This window comes from Babylonia areolata, chromosome 32 (genome assembly GCF_041734735.1).
Source record: "Babylonia areolata isolate BAREFJ2019XMU chromosome 32, ASM4173473v1, whole genome shotgun sequence".
NCBI lineage: Eukaryota > Metazoa > Mollusca > Gastropoda > Neogastropoda > Buccinidae > Babylonia > Babylonia areolata.
The window spans coordinates 584163-611565 of NC_134907.1; the positions used below are offsets into that span (position 1 = coordinate 584163).

At 46.6% G+C, this 27403-nt stretch overlaps 1 protein-coding gene across 1 annotated transcript in view; it reads left to right on the forward strand.

Moving 5' to 3' along the window:
• LOC143276655 (uncharacterized) overlaps positions 1 to 27403 on the forward strand; it is a 49102-nt gene that overhangs the window by 12066 nt on the left and 9633 nt on the right. The window contains exons 4-12 of the mRNA XM_076581279.1: positions 11063 to 11272; positions 15664 to 15771; positions 15943 to 16056; positions 16671 to 16784; positions 17610 to 17723; positions 18337 to 18450; positions 19316 to 19429; positions 20221 to 20334; positions 26814 to 26975. Coding sequence (XP_076437394.1) covers positions 11063 to 11272; positions 15664 to 15771; positions 15943 to 16056; positions 16671 to 16784; positions 17610 to 17723; positions 18337 to 18450; positions 19316 to 19429; positions 20221 to 20334; positions 26814 to 26975 — 1164 coding nt within the window. The remainder of the gene's footprint in view (positions 1 to 11062; positions 11273 to 15663; positions 15772 to 15942; positions 16057 to 16670; positions 16785 to 17609; positions 17724 to 18336; positions 18451 to 19315; positions 19430 to 20220; positions 20335 to 26813; positions 26976 to 27403) is intronic.

Sequence of the window (27403 nt, forward strand, 5' to 3'; positions counted from 1 at the left end):
CAGCCGTACCTAATCGTTTCAATGCATAGGAAATGTAGAACGCAACATTACGCAAAACAACCTCATTTCTAGATGACATAAGCAAAGCAAATCTAAAGCGACATGGGATACTATAAAAGGTTGAATACATTTCATCCTTAAGTCGTGAAAGACAGGACAGCAAAACATAAAATGAATTTCATCTTCTTCTGAATCATGACATAAACGACACTGTACTTTATCTACTCTTCTATCGCTAAATCTAAACCTATGGCAGGCAATGTCTGTTACGCCAAATCTTAATTTAGTCAGAGCACATTTAACATATCTATTCACTGCAATTTCAATATATGGTTCCACACTAATTGTCGCTTTAAACATCCTATATTCAGCAAATCTATTGCTGTTCTGAACGTGATAATAATAATAATAATAATAATAATAATAATAAAAATAATAATAATAATAATAATAATATAATGATAATAATAATAATAACTCATAACTTTTCTATGGCGCGATATCCAGTACTGATGCTGCTCAAAGCGCCTTACATCAAGCCAGATATAAACATAACATAAAACATTACAACAGTTCAATCCAATGCGTTCACGGAATGAATAAAAAAAAAAACCATGATTCAACAAACAATAAAAATATCAAATAAATAATGCTTAGATTAAAAACAAATACATTCCTTAAAAACACACATTTTTTAGACACACACGTCACGTGATCACGCCAGCTCTGCCATCTACAGTCAACACGTCTTTGTTTAAAACATTTTATGAATCCTGTTTCAACACCCTGGTTGTCCCATACATAGGCAAATCCATAGGAACACAAACATTTTCGAATACCTGTAGCCCAAGTCTTCTTACCATTATTGTCTAAATTATATAGCGTCCTGTAAGCTTTGTACGGTAACCTATAACTATCCACTCTAGTTAATCTTAGCCAGTAATTGATACATTTTACATAAGAATTTAGATATATCGGGTATCTCCCAAGTTCACCATAAATAAAGTCGTTAGGTGTTCGCCTGTCAACATTCAAGAAACGTTTCATAGCAAACAGGTGTAGTCCTTCATTATCTGCACCATTCTCAAAAGCCCATATTTCAGCACCGTATTGTAAAATAGACTGTACCTGAGAATCAAATAACTTTATAGTATATGAGCTACAATCTAATTTGTACATAACACGAAGTATAATCAAAAGAGCTCTCTTTGCTCTGTTTACTAAATCCTGACACGCAAAAGAAAAACTAAGTCTACTTGAAAAAAAAATATATTCCAAGATACTTGTATGCATTTACCACTTTTACCGTTTCATTTCCATAAGACCATTGTTTGTGTCTACTAAGATATCCACCCTTTCGAAACACAATTATATTTGTTTTTGTTTTTTTTCCATATTTACTTTTTATTCTAGTTTCATTGCGGCTTCATACAAACTATTCAACTGTCTTTGCAAACCAATAACTGATATTGATAACAAAATCATATCATCGGCAAAAAGTAACATAAACAACTCTATCAAATCAAAAGTTACCACGGCCCATGTCGCCCGTTTTCAATGATTTCGAGGGCAATCTCATTGACAAACAATGAAAATAAAACAGGACTGCAAACATCACCTTGTTTTACTCCTCTGGTGCAATTAACAAAATCTGATAATTTCGCTCCACTTCTTATCCTAGCTTTTACTTCTCTGTGCATGCTTTTAATACATCGATACAGATTACCTCTAATTCGATTTTTTAACAAAACTGGCTACAACAATTTTCTAGATATTAAATCAAATGCTTTTTCAAAGTCAACAAATGCAACATAAAACTTTCGATTATTGGCAAATTGTCTCTGAACAGCAGCTAACAATGTAAATATATGATCGATAATACAATAATATTTCTTAAAACCAGCTTGATGTTCACCTGTTATGTTGTTTAAACTCACCCATTCTTGTAATCTGTAATAAATAATTGAACTATACAATTTACTACTGGTATTACATAATGGTATTCCTCTGTAATTATTTTTGTCGTTCACGTCACCTTTCTTAAACCATGGTAAAATAATTGATTCGGTCCAGTTTTGTGGATAAATGCGACTGTCAAATAAATGATTAAATAAATTCAACAAAAACGTTAATATGGATTCACCGCCATTTTTGAAAAAAAACTCGCCGATTAATTCATCAGGTCCAGCTGATTTTCCACTCTTTAATTTTCTAACTGCTAACAACACTTCATCCCTGGATATTGGTCTGTTTATAACTTCATTTGCTCCATCTTCTACTGCTTCGTCTATTACATCATCTTCATCTAAATCAACTGCTTCTTTTTTAAGTACATTTCTAAACTGATCATACCACTGGTCTACAGGTATTTTATTTTGTGGCTGAAACTTTTTACATGAGACTTTGTTTCGCAAAACATCTTCTGGCATATTATTGAATTTACCAATTCATTTAGAAGTGATTCATTGTATTCTTTCTTTTTCTTAGCGATCATGTTTTTGTATTCTCTTCTTGCAATGCAAAACATTACTCTATCATCTTTATCTGAAGTGTGTTTAAATTTTCTAAAAAGTCTTCGCACCTTACGTCATGTACATTGCCTGGTCTTTAGAATAGAATAGAATAGATAGAAGAGAATATATCTTTATTACCAAGTGTACCGGGGTCACGAGGAATATTGGGAGGCGGGGGGTAGTACATAACAAGGTACGAACATAAATCGAAAATCATACACAAACACAGATACAGTAGAAATTAGGATACATACAAGTAATATAAAAACTTGTGCATATTCACACACACACACACACACACACACGCACACACACACACACACACACACACACACACACACACACACGTTTGAACAGAAGCCGCATATTACATGTGGATGGGGCTGATGACTAGATCTTCAGGTAGATGGTTGTTGATTGCACAATTCTAGTTATCATACTGGATTTGTTCGAGGGACAGAGCATTGACTGCTTTGGAGGAAAAGCTATTGGTGAAGCGATTGGTTTTTGTCCTTATACTTCTGTACCGTCGACCAAAGGGATCCCAAAAGCTGGATGTGATTCGTCATGGCTGATTGATTTTGCTTTTTTGAGTAGCCGCTTATAATATATGTCTTCTAGAGAAGGTAGATCAGCCCCGGTAATCTTGGTGGCAGTTTTTACGATTTTGTTAAGGGCTGCAACTTCTGCCTTGTAAATGTTTCCAAACAGTAATAGCGAAGGTTAGCACACTTTCAATGACTGCTCGGTAGAAATCAACCATGATTTCTTTTTTAATTCCGAACTTTTTGAGGCGCCGAAGAAAGTACAGGCGCTGTTGTGCTTTCTTAACAATTTTTTCCGTATTTTTCTCCCATTTCAAATCGTTGGAAATGATCAGTCCGAGAAATTTTAAGTCGCTGGTGATCTCTACTTGCTTGTCTTTAATGTCAAGTGGTAAGGGGTCAGATCTGGTCTTCCTGAAATCTAAAATTAATTCTTTGGTTTTTGATACGTTGAGTTCTAAGTTGTTTTCATCACACCAGCTGACAAGTTCCAGTGCTTCTTCCCTATATTTTGACACATCACTTTTCGTAATCGGCCCTTCTAGAACTGTATCGTCGGCAAACTTGACAATGGTGCTCCATTCATTTTGAGAACTGTATCGTCGGCAAACTTGACAATGGTGTTCCATTCATTTTGAGAACTGTATCGTCGGCAAACTTGACAATGGTGTTCCATTCATTTTGAGAACTGTATCGTCGGCAAACTTGACAATGGTGTTCCATTCATTTTGAGTTGCACAGATACATGGCGATCTTCAATTTTGCAGACAGAGAGAGACAGAGACATAGAGAGAGAGACAGAGACAGACAGAGACAGAGAGAGACACAGAGAGACAGACAGAGACACAGAGACAGAGACACACAGAGAGACAGAGACATAGAGAGAGACAGACAGACAGAGACACAGAGAGACACAGAGAGAGACAGAGACACACAGAGAGACAGAGAGAGACACACACAGAGAGAGAAATAGACAGACAGAGAGACAGAAAGAAGACAGAGATAGACAGAGAAACAGAGAGAGACAGAGACGGAGAGAGAAAGAGAGAGAGACAGACAGAGACACAGAGATAAATAGACAGACAGACAGAGAAAAACAGAGAGAGAAACACAGAGAGAGAGATACACAGAGACAAAGAGAGAGACAGAGACACACACGCTACAGCACATCAGCACAGCAAAACCTGACTGGCAGCAAAACCCAACGCGCTTTGTCAGGCCTTGAGAAAAAAAAAGAAGAAATAATTAAACAAATAAAGAAGTAATATATTTGAATTAGAAACAAAACTTTTTTTAATTAAAAAAGTAAAATAGTATAAAAAATAATAATAATAATATAAGACAACAAGGTTTCCAGGGTTGTCATCGCCGAGGGGTGGCAATGGGGACAAGCTCCCATTGTCTATAAAATGCCCCTCACGGCGCGTGAGTCCAGCTCCTAGCCTGCTCGTGTAGCTTAGATACAAGCCCGGCGGAACTGCTACTACTGATAGGAGAAGAGGCGAAGGCGGGTTACCTGGCGCCTGAAAACCAGTGCTTTGGGTAGATGGGGCTCATCAGTCTGGGAAGACAGCTCATCTAAGAGAAGGAAAACTCTGATTTCAAACCTCCGCTGCCTTGTGGCCATACCCACTCATAGGAAAGGCTTCGGGAGTCAACCCTGAGGAAAAATCCGGAGCCGGAGTCCCCAAGGCAGTCCGAGGCTGTATACAGCAACGTTCTGGCAACTCCTGCGACGGCACTGGAACCATGTGTATCGGCGCTTGCCTTTCCAATGGACCATTCCAGCGACGTGGAGAGGGGGGGTCTGCTGCATGGGTAACAGCTTGCCCTCCATACTTACTTACCCAGGCTTTGCGCTCTGGAGAGGTCACTCCAGCTTCGCTTTTCAGCGTCGACAAAACACGGGAAGTAGCAGTCTACCGGTTATAAGTCTGCATACTCAATTGGCGTAGAGTCAGACGCCAGGGGCTGCTTCCGATGGTGGGAGAGGTCATCGCATCTCACTGGACAGCTACCACCCGCCTTAAGCTGGGCAGTCCCCAGCCAGTAAGGTGCTGCCCCGCCACGGTCCGTTAGCCTCCACGGTCCGTTAGCCTCACTGGGTGCGTGGGGTTTAGGGTGAAAACCGACAAGCGGATCGACAACTGTGCACCAGGCAACAGAAAAATGAAAACTCCCGCCCTGAAATTGGGCACCTGGAATGTAAGGACAATGACACCAGGCTTTTCTGACGACTTACAGGAAGTAAATGATGCTCGCAAGACAGCCGTCATCGACAGAGAACTGAGCAGACTGCAGATGGACATCGTCGCCCTTCAAGAAACCAGGCTCCCAGAGTAGGATCTGTGAGGGAGAGACTTCACCCTGTTCTGGCAGGGCAAACCATCAGACGAGGTCAGAGAACACGGCGTGGGATTCGCAGTTAGAAACAGATTATTGGGGTCCATAACCCCACCAGCAGAAGGAACAGAGCGAATCCTGTCTCCGACTCCAAACATCCTCAGGACCAGTCAGTCTAATCAGTGCCTACGCACCAACTTTGGCATCCACAGCAGAAGCAAAAGACAAGTTTTATGACGACCTCAGTACTGCTATAAGGAGAATTCCTGTCAGAGAACTACTGTTCATCGCCGGCGATTTCAACGCCAGGGTAGGTGTCGATCACAACTCCTGGCCCACCTGCTTGGGTCAGTTCGGCACTGGGAAAATGAACGAGAATGCCTACTAGAGTTCTGCTGCCATCATGGGTTGTGCATCAGTCACACCTTCTTCAAGACGAAGCCTCAGCATCGAGTCTCCTGGAGACACCCGCGATCCAAACACTGGCATCAGCTCGACCTGATCCTCACCAGACGTGTCAACCTTTCCAGCATCAAGATCACTCGCAGCTACCAGAGCGCCGATTGTGACACTGACCACTCTTTGGTGTGCAGCAGTGTGACGCTCCGCGCGAAGAGACTGCACCGTACGAGAAAGGAGGGCCGACCTCGCATCAACACCAGCAAAACACGCGATCAAAGAAAAGTGGAGGAGTTTGCGCGTGTGTTGGAGGATTCTCTCCCTGGCCCACCCACTGCAAATGCCCAAGACCGATGGGAACACTTCAGAGATGCTGTCTACAACGCCGCCATGTCCACCTTTGGCAAAAAGACCAGCAAGTCAGCTGATTGGTTTGAAGCCCACTAAGAAGAAATGACACCAGACATCGAGGCCAAGAGAAACGCCTTGACGGCATACAAAACTAATCCCAGTGAGCAGAACCTCCAGGTTCTCCGTGCTGCTCGCAGCAAAGTCCAGCAGTGTGCCAGGCAATGCGCCAACGACTGTTGGCTTCAGCTCTGCTCCCAGATTCAGATCGCAGCTGACACAGGCAACATTAAGGCGATGTATGACGGCATCAAGCAGGCACTGGGCCCAACGCAAAAGAAAACTGCCCTTTTGAAATCAGCTACAGGGGAGGTGATTCAAGACAGAGAACAACAGATGGAGCGCTGGGTAGAACACTACACTGAGCTATATGCAAGGGAAAATGTAGTCACAGAAGATGCCCTGAATGCCATAGAGTGCCTACCAGAGCTGAAAGAGCTTGACAGAGAACCAACCATAGATGAACTTAGCGAAGCCCTGGACTCTCTTCCTCTGGCAAGGCACCAGGGAAAGACGGTATTACCGCCGAAGTACTGAAGTGCTGCAAAGAGACACTCATCACCGAGTTGCATGAAATCCTCTGCCTCTGTTGGAGTGAAGGCGAAGTACAAGACATGAGGGATGCTAACGTCGTCACACTGTACAAAAACAAAGGTGACAGAAGCGATTGCAGTAATTATCGCGGCATATCCCTCCTTAGCATCGTTGGGAAAGTCTTTGCACGAGTAGTACTGAAGAGGCTCCAAGTACTTGCAGAGCAAGTCTACCCTGAATCGCAGTGCGGTTTTTGTGCCAACAGATCCACTATAGACATGATCTTCTCCCTCAAACAACTTCAGGAGAAATGTAGGGAGCAAAGGCAGCCACTCTTCATTGCCTTCATAGACCTCACAAAGGCTTTTGATCTGGTCAGTAGGAATGGCCTCTTCAAGATCCTTCCCAAGATCGGATGTCCACCCAAACTTCTCAGCATCATTAGATCCTTCCACGAAGACATGAAAGGCACCGTCGTCTTTGACGGCTCAACATCAGCTGCCTTCAACATACGGAGTGGAGTGAAACAGGGTTGCGTCCTAGCTCCCACCCTGTTTGGAATCTTCTTTGCTGTGATGCTGAAACACGCATTTGGTCCTAGAGCCAAAGGTATCTACCTCCGAACCAGGACAGATGGAAAGCTCTTCAACCTCTCCAGACTAAGAGCCAAGACTAAAGTCCAGCTGAGGTGCCTGCGTGACTTCCTCTTTGCAGACAACGCAGCAGTAACCGCCGACTCAGCCGAGGACCTACAGCAGCTCATGACTCAGCAATGCCTGCCAAGACTTCGGGCTTACCATTAGCTTGAAGAAAACACAGGTCATGGGACAAGATGTGGACTCTCCCCCAGCCATCAGCATCAATAACCATGAACTGGATATCGTCCACGACTTTGTTTATCTGGGCTCAATTATCTCAAACACCCTCTCACTTGGCGCAGAGCTCAACAGGCGCATCGGCAAGGCAGCTACCACCATGACCAGACTGATAAAGAAAGCATGGAACAGCAGCAAGCTGACTGAGCACACAAAGATCGAGATCTACAGAGCCTGCGTCGTGAGCACCCTCCTGTATGGCAGCGAGTCCTGGACTTTGCGTGCCTGACAAGAGCGAAAGTTCATTGCTTTTCACATGCGTAGCCTCCGACGCATTCTGAACGTCACCTGGCAGGACAAGGTCCCAAACAACACTGTCCTGGAAAGAGCTGGATGCACCAGCATGTACACGCTGCTGAAACAGAGACGTATGCGCTGGCCAGTCGGCCATGTCGTGCGCGTGGACGACGGACGGATCCTAAAGACCTCCTCTACGGAGAACTTGTGCAGGGAAAACGTCCCACCGGCAGACCACAGCTGCGATTCAAAGACGTGTGCAAGAGGGACCTAAAAGCCTTGAACATCGACCAGAACAACTGGGAACCAACAGCCCTCGAACGGTCGGCCTGGAGACAGTCTGTGCAGAAAGGTCTTTCCAAGTTCGAAGAGACACTCACTCAGCAGCACGAGGAAAAGAGAATGAGAAGAAAGGCTGCAGCCCAGGCAGACAGACCAGCGTCAGACTTCATCTGTGCCCGCTGTCACAGGGACTGTCATTCCCGCGTCGGACTGGCCAGCCACACCCGACGCTGTACCAGAATAAACATCGAGAGCGCAACTCCATAGTCTTCCGAGACTGAAGGATGCCTACTAGCCTAAGACAATCATGATAATAAACAAACAAATAAGCAAATAAATGTAAACCATACACACACACACACACACACACACACACACACACACACACACACACACACACACACAGACTAGTAGTAGTAGTAGTAGTAGTAGTAGTAGTAGTAGTAGTAGGCCTCCTTCGGTCATGGCTGACCATGGATAGAGTATATCCGACCTAATGTTTAATTGGGCTGTCTGCTTGGACCAAGCAGCGTCGCCTGTGACTGTAGAGACCGATGCGAGAGAGACAGTCTCTGTCGCAGCGATCACATGTGTAAGCTGATGCTGGTCTGTTGGCTGCCGTCCCTTTTCTGCGAGCTCGCTTTTCTGCTGCAGCAGCTGACAGTTTGTCCTCACCAATCCGTAGCTGATTCTTGAGAGTGCTTCTCCATCTGTTGCGGTCATCTGCAAGGTCCTCCCAGGACTCAATGTTGATCTCAAGTGCCTTCATGTCACGTTAACAAAGGTCTTTGTACCTCAGCTGTGGGCGGCCGATGCTTCTCTGCCCCATGGCGAGCTCTCCATAAAGGATGTCTTTTGGGATGCGACCATCTTCCATGCGGCGAACGTGGCCCAGCCAGCGCAGCCGACGCTGTCTCAGCATGGTATACATGGTCGGGAGGCCAGCGCGAGTCAGGACTTCGGTGTTTGTCACCTTGTCTTGCCAGGAGATGCTGAGTATGCGCCGTAGGCTTCTCATGTGGATGGTATTGAGCCTTTTCTCCTGACGAGCATGTGTGGTCCACGCCTCACTGCCATACAGCAAGGTGCTGAGGACGCAGGCGTTGTATACAGCCATCTTTGTCTTTGTGGTCAGCTTGGGATTTGTCCACACTCTTTGTGTGAGGCGGGCTAGCATTGTGGCTGCCTTCCTGATCTTCTTGTCGATCTCGGTGTCAAGGGAGAGATTGTCAGTGATGGTGGACCCAAGGTAAGTGAATTGATGATGGCTTCAAGCTCGTAGTCATCAATGGTGATGGCTGGTGGAGATGGCGTGTCTTGGCCTAGGACATTTGTCTTCTTGAGACTGATGGTCAGACGGAAATCTTTGCAGGCCTGGGAGAAGTGATCCATTAGTGACTACAAGTCCCGCTGGGTGTGGGTCACAACTGCGGCATCGTCAGCAAAGAGCATGTCTCTGATGAGGACTTCGCGGACTTTTGTCCTTGCTCTGAGGCGGGCGAGATTGAAGAGCCTGCCATCTGATCTGGTCCGCAGGTAAATCCCTTCTTGCGCTGTGCTGAACGGATGTCTCAGGAGAAGAGCAAAGAAGATTCTAAATAGGGTGGGGGCGAGGACACAGCCTTACTTGACACCGCTGCGTACGTCGAAGGGCTTGGAGAGCTTACCATTAAACCGCACCGTCCCTTTCATGTTGGAGTAGAAGGACTCAATCAAGCTGTGCATTTTGGGGGGGGGGGGGGGGGGGGGGGGGGGGGCAGCCAATCTTTCGAAGAGCCCTGAAAAGGCCGTCTCTGCTGACTAGGTCAAAGGCCTTGGTGAGGTCAATGAATGCGACATACAGGGGCATCCTCTGCTCTCTGCACTTCTCCTGGATTTGGCGAAGGGAGAAGATCATGTCTACCGTGGATCTCTCTGCTCGGAAACCGCACTGTGATTCCGGGTAAACGCGTTCGGCCAGTTTCTGCAGGCGGATTAGGAGGACCCGAGTGTAGACTTTGCCTACACTGCTGAGAAGTGAGATGCCTCTGTAGTTGTTGCAGTCGCTCCTTTCACCCTTGTTTTTGTACAGGGTGATAATCATGGCGTCCCTCATGTCCTGCGGTACAGCTCCCTCATTCCAGCACTGACAGAGGACTGTGCAGAGGATGCAGAAGAGTAGTCTTGCAGTGTCCATCACTAACAAATAAAATAAAAGATCACAACACTGGAAAAACGGAAAACGCAAAACCCTACAAAACCATCACTTGAAAAAAAAAAAGGGGAAAAAACAACTATCAAATTTTACACATTTCTGCCTTCTTCTGTCCTGTCCTGTCTTCTGTTCTGTCCTGTCTTCTGTCCTGTCCTGTCTTCTGTTCTGTCCTGTCTTCTGTCCTGTCTTCTGTCCTGTCCTGTCTTCTGTCCTGTCTTCTGTTCTGTCCTGTCTTCTGTCCTGTCTTCTGTTCTGTCCTGTCTTCTGTCCTGTCCTGTCTTCTGTCCTGTCTTCTGTTCTGTCCTGTCTTCTGTCCTGTCCTGTCTTCTCCTGTCCTGTCCTGTCTGCTCTGTCCTGTCTTCCCTGTCCTGTCTTCTCCTGTCTTGTCCTGTCTTCTCCTGTCCTGTCCTGTCTACTCTGTCCTGTCTTCCCTGTCCTGTCTTCTCCTGTCCTGTCCTGTCTTCTCCTGTCCTGTCCTGTCTACTCTGTCCTGTCTTCCCTGTCCTGTCTTCCCTGTCCTGTCTTCCCTGTCCTGTCTTCTCCTGTCCTGTCTTCTGTCCTGTCTTCTCCTGTCCTGTCCTGTCTTCTCCTGTCCTGTCTTCACCTGTCTTCTCCTGTCTTCTCCTGTCCTGTCTTCACCTGTCTTCTCCTGTCTTCTGCTGTCCTGACTTATCCTGTCTAATCTTGTCCTGTCCTGTCCTGTCCTGTCGTTTACTGTGTTGATGCACGCAGACACGTGGAGGGCCGTAAAGGATGTGGAGTCCACCCAAAGCCAGCTGCAGCGTGACGTCAGCATGACGAGTGACGCGGTCCAGAGGCTTGAAAACCACGTCATAGAGCTGCGGGCCAACCAGTGTGACTGTGACGTCATCAGAGCACAGATTGACCAGCTGATAGCCAGAGACGACGAGTTGCAGGCATTGCTGCAGAATCTGCTGTCTGGTGTGTCTGTGTCTCTGTTTGTGTCTGTCTGTGTCTGTCTGTGTCTGTGTCTGTATGTTTGATTGCAAATGACTATTTTCCTGACTACATATAGCTGTTTTCCTGACAACATATAGCTGTTTTCCTGACTATAGATGATGACTGTTTTCCTGACCACAGATGATGACTGTTTTCCTGACCACAGATGACTGTTTTCCTGACTACAGATGATGACTGTTTACCTGACCACAGATGACTGTTTACCTGACCACAGATGACTGTTTACCTGACTACAGATTATGACTGTTTTCCTGACCACATATGATGACTGTTTTCCTGACCACAGATGATGACTGTTTTCCTGACCACAGATGACTGTTTTCCTGACTACAGATGACTGTTTTCCTGACCACAGATGATGACTGTTTTCCTGACCACAGATGACTGTTTTCCTGACTACAGATGACTGTTTTCCTGACCACAGATGATGACTGTTTACCTGACTACAGATGACTGTTTTCCTGACTAAAGATGACTGTTTTCCTGACCACAGATGACTGTTTTCCTGACTACAGATGACTGTTTTCCTGACTACAGATGATGACTGTTTACCTGACTACAGATGACTGTTTTCCTGACCACAGATGATGACTGTTTTCCTGACCACAGATGATGACTGTTTACCTGACCACAGATGACCGTTTTCATGACTGTTTTCCTGACCACAGATGACTGTTTCCCTCACTACAGATGATGACTGTTTTCCTGACCACAGATGACTGTTTTCCTGACCACAGATGATGACTGTTTTCCTGACCACAGATGACTGTTTTCCTGACCAAAGATGACTGTTTTCCTGACCAAAGATGACTGTTTTCCTGACCATAGATGATGACTGTTTTCCTGACCACAGATGACTGTTTACCTGACCATAGATGACTGTTTTCCTGACTACAGATGATGACTGTTTACCTGACCACAGATGACTGTTTTCCTGACCATAGATGATGACTGTTTTCCTGACCACAGATGATGACTGTTTTCCTGACCAAAGATGACTGTTTACCTGACTACAGATGATGACTGTTTTCCTGACTACAGATGATGACTGTTTACCTGACCACAGATGACTGTTTACCTGACCACAGATGATGACTGTTTACCTGACCATAGATGATGACTGTTTTCCTGACCACAGATGACTGTTTACCTGACCACAGATGATGACTGTTTACCTGACTACAGATGACTGTTTTCCTGACCACAGATGATGACTGTTTTCCTGACCACAGATGACTGTTTTCCTGACCAAAGATGACTGTTTTCCTGACCAAAGATGACTGTTTTCCTGACCATAGATGATGACTGTTTTCCTGACCACAGATGACTGTTTACCTGACCATAGATGACTGTTTTCCTGACTACAGATGATGACTGTTTACCTGACCACAGATGACTGTTTTCCTGACCATAGATGATGACTGTTTTCCTGACCACAGATGATGACTGTTTTCCTGACCAAAGATGACTGTTTACCTGACTACAGATGATGACTGTTTTCCTGACCACAGATGATGACTGTTTACCTGACCATAGATGATGACTGTTTTCCTGACTACAGATGACGACTGTTTTCCTGACCACAGATGACTGTTTTCCTGACCAAAGATGACTGTTTTCCTGACCACAGATGATGACTGTTTTCCTGACCATAGATGATGACTGTTTTCCTGACTACAGATGACTGTTTTCCTGACCACAGATGACTGTTTTTCTACAGATGACTGTTTTCCTGACCACAGATGACTGTTTTCCTGACAAAAGATGACTGTTTTTCTGACCACAGATGATGACAGTTTTCCTGACCAGAGATGATGACTGTTTTCCTGACTACAGATGACTGTTTTCCTGACCACAGATGACTGTTTTCCTGACCAAAGATGACTGTTTTCCTGACCATAGATGATGACTGTTTTCCTGACTACAGATGATGACTGTTTACCTGACTACAGATGACTGTTTTCCTGAGCACAGATGACTGTTTTCCTGACTACAGATGATGACTGTTTTCCTGACCACAGATGATGACTGTTTTCCTGACCACAGATGACTGTTTTCCTGACCACAGATGATGACTGTTTTCCTGACTACAGATGACTGTTTTCCTGACTACAGATGACTGTTTTCCTGACTACACATGGCCTGACCACAGATGATGACTGTTTTCCTGAATACACATGGTGACTGTTTTCCTGACTACAGATGACTGTTTTCCTGAATACACATGGTGACTGTTTTCCTGACTACAGATGACTGTTTTCCTGACTACACATGGTGACTGTTTTCCTGACCACAGATGATGACTGTTTTCCTCACTACAGATGACTGTTTTCCTGAATACACATGGTGACTGTTTTCCTGACCACAGATGATGACTGTTTTCCTGACTACAGATGACTGTTTTCCTGACTACAGATGACTGTTTTCCTGACCACAGATGATGACTGTTTACCTGACTATAGATGATGACTGTTTTCCTGACCACAGATGATGACTGTTTTCCTGACCACAGATGATGACTGTTTTCCTGACCAGAGATAACTGTTTTCCTGACTACAGATGACTGTTTTCCTGACCATAGATGATGACTGTTTACCTGACCACAGATGATGACTGTTTACCTGACTACAGATGACTGTTTTCCTGACTACAGATGATGACTGTTTACCTGACTACAGATGATGACTGTTTACCTGACTACAGATGATGACTGTTTTCCTGACCACAGATGACTGTTTTCCTGACCACAGATGATGACTGTTTTCCTGACCACAGATGATGACTGTTTTCCTGACCATAGATGATGACTGTTTTCCTGACTACAGATGATGACTGTTTTCCTGACCACAGATGACTGTTTACCTGACCACAGATGATGACTGTTTACCTGACCACAGATGATGACTGTTTTCCTGAGCACAGATGACTGTTTTCTGACTACAGATGACTGTTTTCCTGACTACAGATGACTGTTTTCCTGAGCACAGATGATGACTGTTTTCCTGACTACAGATGATGACTGTTTTCCTGACCACAGATGACTGTTTTCCTGACCACAGATGATGACTGTTTTCCTGACCACAGATGACTGTTTTCCTGACCACAGATGATGACTGTTTTCCTGACCACAGATGACTGTTTTCCTGACTACAGAAGATGACTGTTTTCCTGACCACAGATGATGACTGTTTTCCTGACTACAGATGACTGTTTTCCTGACTACAGAAGATGACTGTTTACCTGACTACAGATGACTGTTTTCCTGACTACAGATGATGACTGTTTACCTGACTACAGATGACGACTGTTTACCTGACCACAGATGACTGTTTTCCTGACCAAAGATGACTGTTTTCCAGACCACAGACGATGACTGTTTTCCTGACCATAGATGATGACTGTTTTCCTGACTACAGATGACTGTTTTCCTGACCACAGATGACTGTTTTCCTGACCAAAGATGACTGTTTTTCTACAGATGACTGTTTTCCTGACCACAGATGACTGTTTTCCTGACAAAAGATGACTGTTTTTCTGACCACAGATGATGACAGTTTTCCTGACCAGAGATGATGACTGTTTTCCTGACTACAGATGACTGTTTTCCTGACCACAGATGACTGTTTTCCTGACCAAAGATGACTGTTTTCCTGACCATAGATGATGACTGTTTTCCTGACTACAGATGATGACTGTTTACCTGACTACAGATGACTGTTTTCCTGAGCACAGATGACTGTTTTCCTGACTACAGATGATGACTGTTTTCCTGACCACCGATGACTGCTTACCTGACCACAGATGATGACTGTTTTCCTGACCACAGATGATGACTGTTTTCCTGACTACAGATGACTGTTTTCCTGACTACAGATGACTGTTTTCCTGACTACGCATGGTGACTGTTTTCCTGACTACAGATGATGACTGTTTTCCTGACCACAGATGATGACTGTTTTCCTGACCACAGATGATGACTGTTTTCCTGACCACAGATGACTGTTTTCCTGACCACAGATGATGACTGTTTTCCTGACCACAGATGACTGTTTTCCTGGCTACAGATGATGACTGTTTTCCTGACCACATATGATGACTGTTTTCCTGACTACAGATGACGACTGTTTTCTTGACCACAGATGATGACTGTTTACCTGACTACAGATGACTGTTTTCCTGACTAAAGATGACTGTTTTCCTGACCACAGATGACTGTTTTCCTGACTACAGATGACTGTTTTCCTGACTACAGATGATGACTGTTTACCTGACTACAGATGATGACTGTTTTCCTGACTACAGATGATGACTGTTTTCCTGACCACAGATGATGACTGTTTTCCTGACCACAGATGATTGTTCCAAGGAGCCATGTCAGAATGGCGGCACCTGCAGAGACGGCATCAACTCCTTCACGTGTCTGTGTCTGCCAGGGTTCACCGGGCTCAGGTGTGAGCAAGGTCAGAGGTCATGTCTATATCTTGTTGTATTGTTTGCTCCTCCCGCACATCGCCCCCCCCCCCCCCCCCCCCCCACACACACACACACACACCCTCCGTGTTTTCTTTCTTTCCTTTCTTTCTTTTTGTTCACCCATTCATTTACCCCCCCCCCCCCCTTGTTTCTGACAGACATAAACGAGTGTGGCAGTTCTCCGTGTCAGAACGGAGGGACCTGTGTGGACAAAGTGAATGGCTTCCAGTGTCAGTGTCCACCTGGCTTCACAGGTGTGCAGTGTCAGACAGGTGGGTATTCTATTGTCAGTGTCCACCTGGTTACCATGGTGACTGACACGTGTTTTGTGACGTGAATGTCCGCCAAATTAGTGAGGGGCATAATGTCTGATACATGGTTTCTCTGCAGGATTCAGTCTGTTACTTCCAGGCAGGTGTGAAGAGACATGCACGAACTGACAGACGTGCTGGTAGCACACCTGTACCGTACATCGTACTTTCAGGACAAACAGTGCAGGCAGGACGCCTGGCACAGTGCCAAAGCAGACGAAACACAGGGCTATGCTGACAGGGATACACAGGGCTATGCTGACAGGGATACACAGGGCTATGCTGACAGGGATACACAGGGCTATGCTGACAGAGAAACACAGGGCTATGCTAAAAGGGAAATAAAGGCTACATAGGGCTACGTTGACAGGGAAACACAGGGCTACGCTGACAGAAATAACTGGAAAGGCTTTTGTTAAGCCCTGAAAACACGTTCTTTATATCCTTTCCTGTCTGTTTTCTTCTTTAATATCTATTTCCTTTTCTGTCTTTCTTTCTGTCTTTCTTTCCATTGTTCTTTCACTCTTTTTGTTTTTCTTGCTCACCCATTCATTTACCCCCCTTGTTTCTGACAGACATAAACGAGTGTGGCAGTTCTCCGTGTCAGAACGGAGGGACCTGTGTGGACAAGGTGAATGGTTTCCAGTGTCAGTGTCCACCTGGCTTCGCAGGTGTGCGGTGTCAGACAGGTGGGTATTCTATTGTCAGTGTCAACCTGGTTACCATGGTGATTGACATGTGTGTTTTCTGTCATCAGTGTCCGCCTGATTACTGAAGGGCGTAATGTCTGATACATGCTTGCTCTGCAGGATTCAGTCTGTTACTTCCAGTCGCACAACTACTCCCTTGGACAGGCAGGTGTGAAGAGACATGCACGAACTGACAGAGGTACTGGTAGCACACCTGTACCGAACATCGTACTTTCAGGACAAACAGTGCAGGCAGGACGACTGGCACAGTGCCAATGCAGACGAAACACAGGGCTATGCTGACAGGGAAACATAGGGCTATACTGACAGGAAAACACGGGGCTATACTGACAGGAAAACACAGGGCTATACTGACAGGAAAAAAACGGGGCTATACTGACAGGGAAACACAGGACAGGAAAACACAGGGCTATGCTGACAGAGAAACACAGGGCTATGCTGACAGAGAAACACAGGGCTATGCTGACAGGGAAACACAGGGCTATGCTGACAGGGAAACACAGGGCTACACTTACAGGAAAGCATAGGGCTATGCTGACAGGGAAACACAGGGCTATGCTGACATGGAAACACAGGGTTTGCTGACGGGGAAACACAGGGATATGCTGACAGGAATGACTGGAAAGGCTTTTACGAAGCCCTCAAAACTCAATCTTTATGTCAGTTCCTGTCTGTTTTCTTCTTTGATATCTGTTTCCTTTTCTGTCTTTCTTTGCATTGTTCTTTCACTCTTTTTGTTTTCTTTTGCTCAACCATTCATTTGCCCCCCCCCCCCACCCCCACCCCCCTCCTTCTTTCTGACAGACATAAGCGAGTGTGGCAGTTCTCCGTGTCAGAACGGAGGGACCTGTGTGGACAAGGTGAATGGCTTCCAGTGTCAGTGTCCACCTGGCTTCACAGGTGTGCGGTGTCAGACAGGTGAGTATTCTATTGTCAGTGTCAACCTGGTTACCATGGTGACTGACAGGTGTGTTTTCTGTCATCATTGTCCACCTGATTACTGAAGGGCGTAATGTCTGATACATGCTTGCTCTGCAGGATTCAGTCTGTTACTTCCAGTCACACAACTACTCCCCTGGACAGGCAGGTGTGAAGAGACATGCACGAACTGACAGACGTGCTGGTAGCACACCTGTACCGAACATCGTACTTTCAGGACAAACAGTGCAGGCAGGACGACTGGCACAGTGCCAATGCAGACGAAACACAGGGCTATACTGACAGGAAAACACAGGGCTATACTGACAGGAAAACATGGGGCTATGTTAACAGAGAAACACGGGACTATGCTGACAGAGAAACACAGAGCTATGCTGACAGAGAAACACAGGGCTACACTGACAGGAATGACTGGAAAGGCTTTTATAAAGCCTTCAAACTCAAAACGCAACCTTTATATCCTTTCCTGTCTGTTTTCTTCTTTAATATCTGTTTCCTTTTCTGTCTTTCTTTCTGTCTTTCTTTCTATTGTTCTTTCGCTCTTTTTGTTTTTCTTGCTCACCCATTCATTTACCCACCTTGTTTCTGACAGACATAAACGAGTGTGGCAGTTCTCCGTGTCAGAACGGAGGGACCTGTGTGGACAAGGTGAATGGCTTCCAGTGTCAGTGTCCACCTGGCTTCGCAGGTGTGCGGTGTCAGACAGGTGAGTATTCTATTGTCAGTGTCAACCTGGTTACCATGGTGACTGACAGGTGTCTTTTCTGTCATCATTGTCCGCCTGATTACTGAAGGACGTAATGTCTGATACATGCTTGCTCTGCAGGATTCAGTCTGTTACTTCCAGTCACACAACTACTCCCCTGGACAGGCAGGTGTGAAGAGACATGCACGAACTGACAGAGGTACTGGTAGCACACCTGTACCGAACATCGTACTTTCATGACAAACAGTGCAGGCAGGACGCCTGGTACAGTGCAAAAGCAGACGAAACACAGGGCTATGCTGACAGGGAAACATAGGGCTATACTGACAGGAAAACACGGGGCTATACTGACAGGAAAACACAGGGCTATACTGACAGGAAAAAAACGGGGCTATACTGACAGGGAAACACAGGACAGGAAAACACAGGGCTATGCTGACAGAGAAACACAGGGCTATGCTGACAGAGAAACACAGGGCTATGCTGACAGAGGAACACAGGGCTATGCTAACAGGGAAACACAGGGCTATGCTGACAGGGAAACACAGGGCTACACTTACAGGAAAGCATAGGGCTATGCTGACAGGGAAACACAGGGCTATGCTGACATGGAAACACAGGGTTTGCTGACGGGGAAACACAGGGATATGCTGACAGGAATGACTGGAAAGGCTTTTACGAAGCCCTCAAAACTCAATCTTTATGTCAGTTCCTCTCTGTTTTCTTCTTTGATATCTGTTTCCGTTTCTGTCTTTCTTTGCATTGTTCTTTCACTCTTTTTGTTTTCTTTTGCTCAACCATTCATTTGCCCCCCCCCCCCCCCCCCCCCCACCCCCACCCCCACCCCCCTCCTTCTTTCTGACAGACATAAACGAGTGTGGCAGTTCTCCGTGTCAGAACGGAGGGACCTGTGTGGACAAGGTGAATGGCTTCCAGTGTCAGTGTCCACCTGGCTTCACAGGTGTGCGGTGTCAGACAGGTGAGTATTCTATTGTCAGTGTCAACCTGGTTACCATGGTGACTGACAGGTGTGTTTTCTGTCATCATTGTCCACCTGATTACTGAAGGACGTAATGTCTGATACATGCTTGCTCTGCAGGATTCAGTCTGTTACTTCCAGTCGCACAACTACTCCCCTGGACAGGCAGGTGTGAAGAGACATGCACGAACTGACAGAGGTACTGGTAGCACACCTGTACTGAACATCGTACTTTCATGACAAACAGTGCAGGCAGGACGCCTGGTACAGTGCAAAAGCAGACGAAACACAGGGCTATGCTGACAGGGAAACACAGGGCTATGCTGACAGGGAAACAGGGGGCTATGCTGACAGGGAAACCCAGGGCTATGCTGACAGAGAAACACAGGGCTATGCTGACAGGGAAACAGGCAGTTATGCTGACAGGAAAACACAGGGCTATGCTGACAGGAAAACACAGGGCTATGCTGACAGGGAAACACAGGGCTATGTTGACAGGGAAACAAGGGGCTATGTTAACAGAGAAACACAGGGCTATGCTCACAGGGAAACACAGGACAGGGAAACAGGGGGCTATGCTGATAGAGAAACACAGGGATATGCTGACAGGAATGACTGGGGAAAGGCTTTTACGAAGCCCTCAAAACTCAATCTTTATGTCCTTTCCTGTCTGTTTTCTTCTTTGATATCTGTTTCCTTTTCTCTTTCTTTCTGTCTTTCTTTCTATTGTTTGTTAGCTCTTTTTTGTTTTTCTTGCTCACCCATTCATTTACCCCCCTTGTTTCTGACAGACATAAACGAGTGTGGCAGTTCTCCGTGTCAGAACGGAGGGACCTGTGTGGACAAGGTGAATGGCTTCCAGTGTCAGTGTCCACCTGGCTTCACAGGTGTGCGGTGTCAGACAGGTGAGTTTTCTCTAGGCAGTGTCAACCTGGTTACCATGGTGACTGACACGTGAGTCGTCTGTTGTCAGCATCTACCTGTTTACCAGAGTGACCAACAGGTAAGTTTTCTATTGTAATTGTTTACTTGGTTACCATGTTGACTGACAGGTGAGTTTCCGTTGGCAGTTTTCACCTGAGTGACGTGACCAGCACAGGTTGAGGAATCACCTACAACCTGGACAGACCCCACACAATGTTATAAAATAGCACAGTAAAAACAGGGTGCCCTGGTCCTCACATGCTCCATAAAACTCACTGCAGCCAGCACCAAGAAACCTTTCAACAATAAAACTCACTGCAGCCAGCACCAAGAAACTTATCAACAATAAAACTCACTGCAGCCAGCACCAAGAAACTTATCAACAATAAAATCCACTGCAGCCAGCACCAAGAAACTTATCAACAATAAAACTCACTGCAGCCAGCACCAAGAAACTTATCAACAATAAAACTCACTGCAGCCAGCACCAAGAAACTTATCAATAAAACTCACTGCAGCCAGCACCAAGAAACTTATCAACAATAAAACCCATTGCAACCAGCACCAAGAAACTTAACAACAATAAAACTCACTGCAGCCAGCACCAAGAAACTTATCAATAAAACTCACTGCAGCCAGCACCAAGAAACTTATCAACAATAAAACTCACTGCAGCCAGCACCAAGAAACTTATCAACAATAAAACTCACTGCAGCCAGCACCAAGAAACCTATCAACAATACAAAACTGTATTCACTCACTCACACAGACATACAAACAACAGAAAACGGCCCCACACAACTATTTCCCTTTATCCCCCTTCCCAACCTTACAAACATCAAACAATATCTTGGGAGAGAGAATGAAAACAAAAACAACCGCTCGAACTCACACACTCCTCCCCTTTAGCGCTGCGCTCACACACTCCTCCTCTTTAGCGCTGCGCTCACACACTCCTCCTCTTTAGCGCTGCGCTCACACACTCCTCCCCTTTAGCGCTGCGCTCACACACTCCTCCCCTTTAGCGCTGCGCTCACACACTCCTCCTCTTTAGCGCTGCGCTCACACACTCCTCCTCTGTAGCGCTGCGCTCACACACTCCTCCTCTTTAGCGCTGCGCTCACACACTCCCCTTTAGCGCTGCGCTCACACACTCCTCCCCTTTAGCGCTGCGCTCACACACTCCTCCCCTTTAGCGCTGCGCTCACACACTCCTCCCCTTTAGCGCTGCGCTCACACACTCCTCCTCTTTAGCGCTGCGCGTTACCACGCATCCTCCTCTACCGTTCACGGTTTTTGTCCGCATAGGTCCTGAGCACTGTGGTCCTGAGCACTGTGGTCCTGAGCACTATGGCCCTGAGCACTGTGGTCCTGAGCACTGTGGTCCTGAGCACTGTGGTCATGAGCACTGTGGTACTGAGCACTGTGGTCCTGAGCACTATGGTCCTGAGAACTATGGCCCTGAGCACTATGGTCCTGAACACTATGGTCCTGAGCACTATCGTTCTAAGCACTATGGTCCTGTGCACTGTGGTCCTGAGCACTATGGTCCTGAGCACTGTGGTGCTGAGCACTATGGTCCTGATCACTGTGGTCCTGAACACTATGGTCCTGAGCACTGTGGTCATGTGCACTGTGGTCCTGAGCACTGTGGTCATGTGCACTATGGTTCTGAGCACTATGGTCATGTGCACTATGGTCATGTGCACTGTGGTCTCCGCACTATGGTCCTGTGCACTATGGTCCTGAGCACTATCGCTCTGAGCACTATGGTCATGTGCACTATGGTCCCTTGCACTGTGGTCCTGAGCACTATGGCCCTGTGCACTGTGGTCCTGAGCACTATGGTTCTGTACACTGTGGTCCTGAGCACTGTTGTACTGAGCACTGTGGTCCTGAGCACTATGGTCCTGATCACTATGGTACTGAGCACTATGGTCCTGAGCACTATGGTCCTGAGCACTGTGGTCCTGAGCACTATGGTACTGAGCACTATGGTCCTGAACACTATGGTCCTGAGCACTGTGGTCATGTGCACTGTGGTCCTGAGCACTGTGGTCATGTGCACTGTGGTCCTGAGCACTATGGTCCTCAGCACTATGGTCCTGAGCACTATGGTCCTTGCACTATGGTCCTGAGCACTATGGTCCTGTGCACTATGGTCCTGAGCACAATGGTCCTGAGCACTATGGTCCTGTGCACTATGGTCCTGTGCACTATGGTCCTGAGCACTATGGTCCTGAGCACTATGGTACTGAGCACTATCGTTCTAAGCACTATGATCCTGTGCACTGTGGTCCTGAGCACTATGGTCCTGAGCACAATGGTCCTGCGCACTGTGGTCCTGAGCACTATGGTACTGAGCACTATGGTACTGAGCACTGTGGTCCTGAGCACTGTGGTCCTGAGCACTGTTCTCAAAGACGACGGCAGCCTGAGGGTACCGGTCTCCCTGCAGACGGGCTGTGCGCTGAGTGCACACCCCGCTGAGGACACATGAGGATACACTGAGGATGCACTGAGGATACATTGAGGATACACCCCGCTGAGGATACATTGAGGATACACCTGTGGAGGATAGATTGAGGGCACACCCAGCTGGGGATACACTGAGGATTACACTGACGGCACACCCCACTGCGGATACATTGAGGGCACACTCCTCTGAGGAAACACCTCACTGAGGATGCACTGGGAATACACTGAGTGCACACCCCGCCAAGGATGCATTGAGGATACACTGAGAGTACACTGAGGGTACACTGAGGATACATTGAGGAGACACTGAGGGTACATTGAGGGTACACTGAGGGTACACTGAGGATACATTGAGGAGACACTGAGGGTACATTGAGGGAGGATACATTGAGGGTACACTGAGGATACACTGAGGATACATTGAGGAGACACTGAGGGCACACCCCGCTGAGGATACACTGAGGGCACACTCCTCTAAGGATACACTGAGGGCACACACCACTGAGGATACATTGAGTATACATCCCGCTGAGGATACACTGAGGGCACACCCTGCTGAGGGCAGTGGGTGCAGCCCAATGACATCCCCGGGTGACACCCAGGTAACATCCAGGTGACAGGTAACATCCAGGTGACAGGTAACAGCCAGGTGATACCAAGGTAACAGCCAGGTGACAGGTAACAGCCAGGTGACAGGCAACACCCAGGTGACACCAAGGTATCACCCAGGTGACAGGTAACATCCAGGTGACAGGCAACACCCAGGTGACACCAAGGTAACAACCAGGTGACAGGTAACATCCAGGTGACAGGCAACACCCAGGTGACACCAAGGTAACACCCAGGTGAAAGTTAACATCCAGGTGACAGGTAACATCCAGGTGACAGGTAACAGCCAGGTGACACCAAGGTAACATCCAGGTGACAGGTAACAGCCAGGTGACAGGTAACAGCCAGGTGACAGGTAACAGCCAGGTGACACCAAGGTAACATCCAGGTGACAGGTAACAGCCAGGTGACACCAAGGTAACAGCCAGGTGACAGGTAACAGCCAGGTGACAGGTAACAGCCAGGTGACACCAAGGTAACAGCCAGGTGACACCAAGGTAACACCCAGGTGACAGGTAACAGCCAGGTGACACCAAGGTAACAACCAGGTGACAGGTAACAGCCAGGTGACAGGCAACACCCAAGTGACACCAAGGTAACAACCAGGTGACAGATAGCACCCAAGTAACACCAAGGTAACATCCAGGCTACAGGTAAGACCAAGGTAATACCCAGGTGACACCCAGGCACTAGGGAAGACTGCGGCACCCAGGAAGGCGGCGGGGACTCGGGAAGGTTGATTGCATGCACCCGGGGAAACTGCAGGCACGGTCAGAACTCCCCGGAGCTGTCAGCAGACTGTGGTCGAACAAGAGAAAAACATGAGAGGATGCATGTGCCATGGCAGATACACACAGGGCTTTCAGCCACGCCCACACGTGCAGCTGAGTGCATCACTTGGAAACTGGCCTTCATTATCAGGAAAGCAAGCCAGAAGATGCGTGCATCACTTAATAATAATAATAATAATAATAATTGATACTTATATAGCACACTATCCAGAAATCTGCTCTAGGTGCTTTACAAAAACGCTTTTTGTTAACATAACACAATACATCTATGTTACATACACACACCAAAATGTGACTACACACACACACACACACACACACACACACACACACACACACACTGCATGCATACATTTTAAAATACATGTGTATCTAACAGCTACCTTAACACATACGCACACATAGGCAGGCACAAACTTACATGAACACGCACACACAATACACATTCATATACATGCATGTAGTTGTGTACACATACATATGTATACACACATAGTCAAGCACAGCTAACGCAAAGGAAGTGGATCTGCCACAATTAAACTTGGAAACTGGTCTTCATCATCAGGAAAACAAGCCAGAAGATGTGTGCATCAAATGGAAACTGGTCTTCATCATCAGGAAAGCAAGCCAGAAGATGTGTGCATCAAATGGAAACTGGTCTTCTTCATCAGGAAAGCAAGCCAGAAGATGTGTGCATCAAATGGAAACTGGTCTTCTTCATCAGGAAAGCAAGCCAGAAGATGTGCATCAAATGGAAACTGGTCTTCTTCATCAGGAAAGTAAGCCAGAAGATGCGTGCATCAAATGGAAACTGGTCTTCTTCATCAGGGAAGCAAGCCAGAAGATGTGCATCAAATGGAAACTGGTCTTCTTCATCAGGGAAGCAAGCCAGAAGATGTGCATCAAATGGAAACTGGTCTTCTTCATCAGGAAAGCAAGCCAGAAGATGTGTGCATCAAATGGAAACTGGTCTTCTTCATCAGGAAAGCAAGCCAGAAGATGTGTGCATCAAATGGAAACTGGTCTTCTTCATCAGGGAAGCAAGCCAGAAGATGTGCATCAAATGGAAACTGGTCTTCTTCATCAGGAAAGCAAGCCAGAAGATGTGCATCAAATGGAAACTGGTCTTCATCATCAGGAAAGCAAGCCAGAAGATGCGCGACAATAGATATACAACAGCACAGACATCACGCCGCGTCCATTGCCCGGGAGAGCGGTACCACTAAACCAGCAACACGGAACTACGTCAAGTGTGACAGGAACTACGTCAAGTGTGACAGGAACTACGTCAAGTGTGACAGGAAAACAACAACAACAAGCTGAAATACATCTCAGTGGCCACTCCCTGCCTCACACACACACACACACACACACACACGTGTCCACCTGGTCACTGTATCTTGTCTGACAGGTGAGTGTTCTGCTGTCAGTGACCACCTGGTTACTGTGTAGTGATGACAAGTGAGTGTTCTGTTGTCAGTGTCCACCTGGTTACTGTGTAGTGATGACAGGTGAGTGTTCTGTTGTCAGTGTCCACCTGGTTACTGTGTAGTGATGACAAGTGAGTGTTCTGTTGTCAGTGTCCACCTGGTTACTGTGTAGTGATGACAGGTGAGTGTTCTGTTGTCAGTGTTCACCTGATTACTGTGTAGTGATGACAGGTGAGTGTTCTGTTGTCAGTGTCCACCTGGTTACTGTGTAGTGATGACAGGTGAGTGTTCTGTTGTCAGTGTCCACCTGGTTACTGTGTAGTGATGACAGGTGAGTGTTCTGTTGTCAGTGACCACCTGGTTACTGTGTAGTGATGACAGGTGAGTGTTCTGTTGTCAGTGTCCACCTGGTTACTGTGTAGTGATGACAGGTGAGTGTTCTGTTGTCAGTGACCACCTGGTTACTGTGTAGTGATGAAGGTGAGTGTTCTGTTGTTAGTGTCTACGTGGTTACTGTGTAGTGATGACAGGTGAGTGTTCTGCTGTTAGTGTCTACCTGGTTACAATGGTGACTGACAGGTGTTTTCTGCTGTCAGTGTCCACCTGGTTACAATGGTGACTGACAGGTGTTTTCTGCTGTCAGTGTCCACTTGGTTACAATGGTGACTGACAGGTATTTTCTGCTGTGAATGTCAACCTGGTTATTGTGTAGTGATGACATGTACTTTTCTGTTGTCAGCATGCACCTTGTTACTATGGTGACGGACAGGTGAGTTTTCTACTGTCAGTGTCCACCTGGTGTTGGTCAGGAAGTTAGAGCAACACACCCAAAGACGCATCCGTGAAGTGGATAATACTTGACTGTGTGGTTCCAGTCTTCACATGTAAGCCAACAGCACTCTCAACTCTGAGTAGGAACCGTCTGCAGGCCAACAAACCCACCTCCGCTGGGATTCGAACCCGCGTCCTCCCAGCCGTCAGTCCGCGATGCTAACCACTTCGCCACGGTGGCTGGTATGCTGATGACATCACAATGACATTTCTTTCAGTGGACGGAGCATCGTGACGTGTTGATGACGTCGCAATGACGTTTCTTTCAGTAGACGGAGTGTGGACGACGTGTTGATGACGTCACAATGACGTTTCTTTCAGTGGACGGAGTGTGGACGACGTGGACAAACTGGCTGTGCAGTGTGACGTGTGGAGCCGGCATAAGGACACGAACCCGAACCTGTAAAGGGCCCCATCATGGCGGGATGCCCTGTATGGGACCCACACGACAGTCTGGGACATGTTTTGAGGACCCTTGTATCAGTAAGTTTCTGCTTGGGTAGAACTATCCGCCATTGTTAGGTCTGGGGAACCTTGTATCAATGAGAATCTGCTTGGGTAGAACTATCCGCCATTGTTAGGTCTGGGGAACCTTGTATCAATGAGAATCTGCTTGGGTAGAACTATCCGCTATTGTTAGGTCTGGGGAGCCTTGTATCAATGAGAATCTGCTTGGATAGAACTATCCGCTATTGTTAGGTCTGGGGAACCTTGTATCAATGAGAATCTGCTTGGGTAGAACTATCCGCCATTGTTAGGTCTGGGGAACCTTGTATCAATGAGAATCTGCTTGGGTAGAACTATCCGCCACTGTTAGGTCTGGGGAACCTTGTATCAATGAGAATCTGCTTGGGTAGAACTATCCGCCATTGTTAGGTCTGGGGAACCTTGTATCAATGAGAATCTGCTTG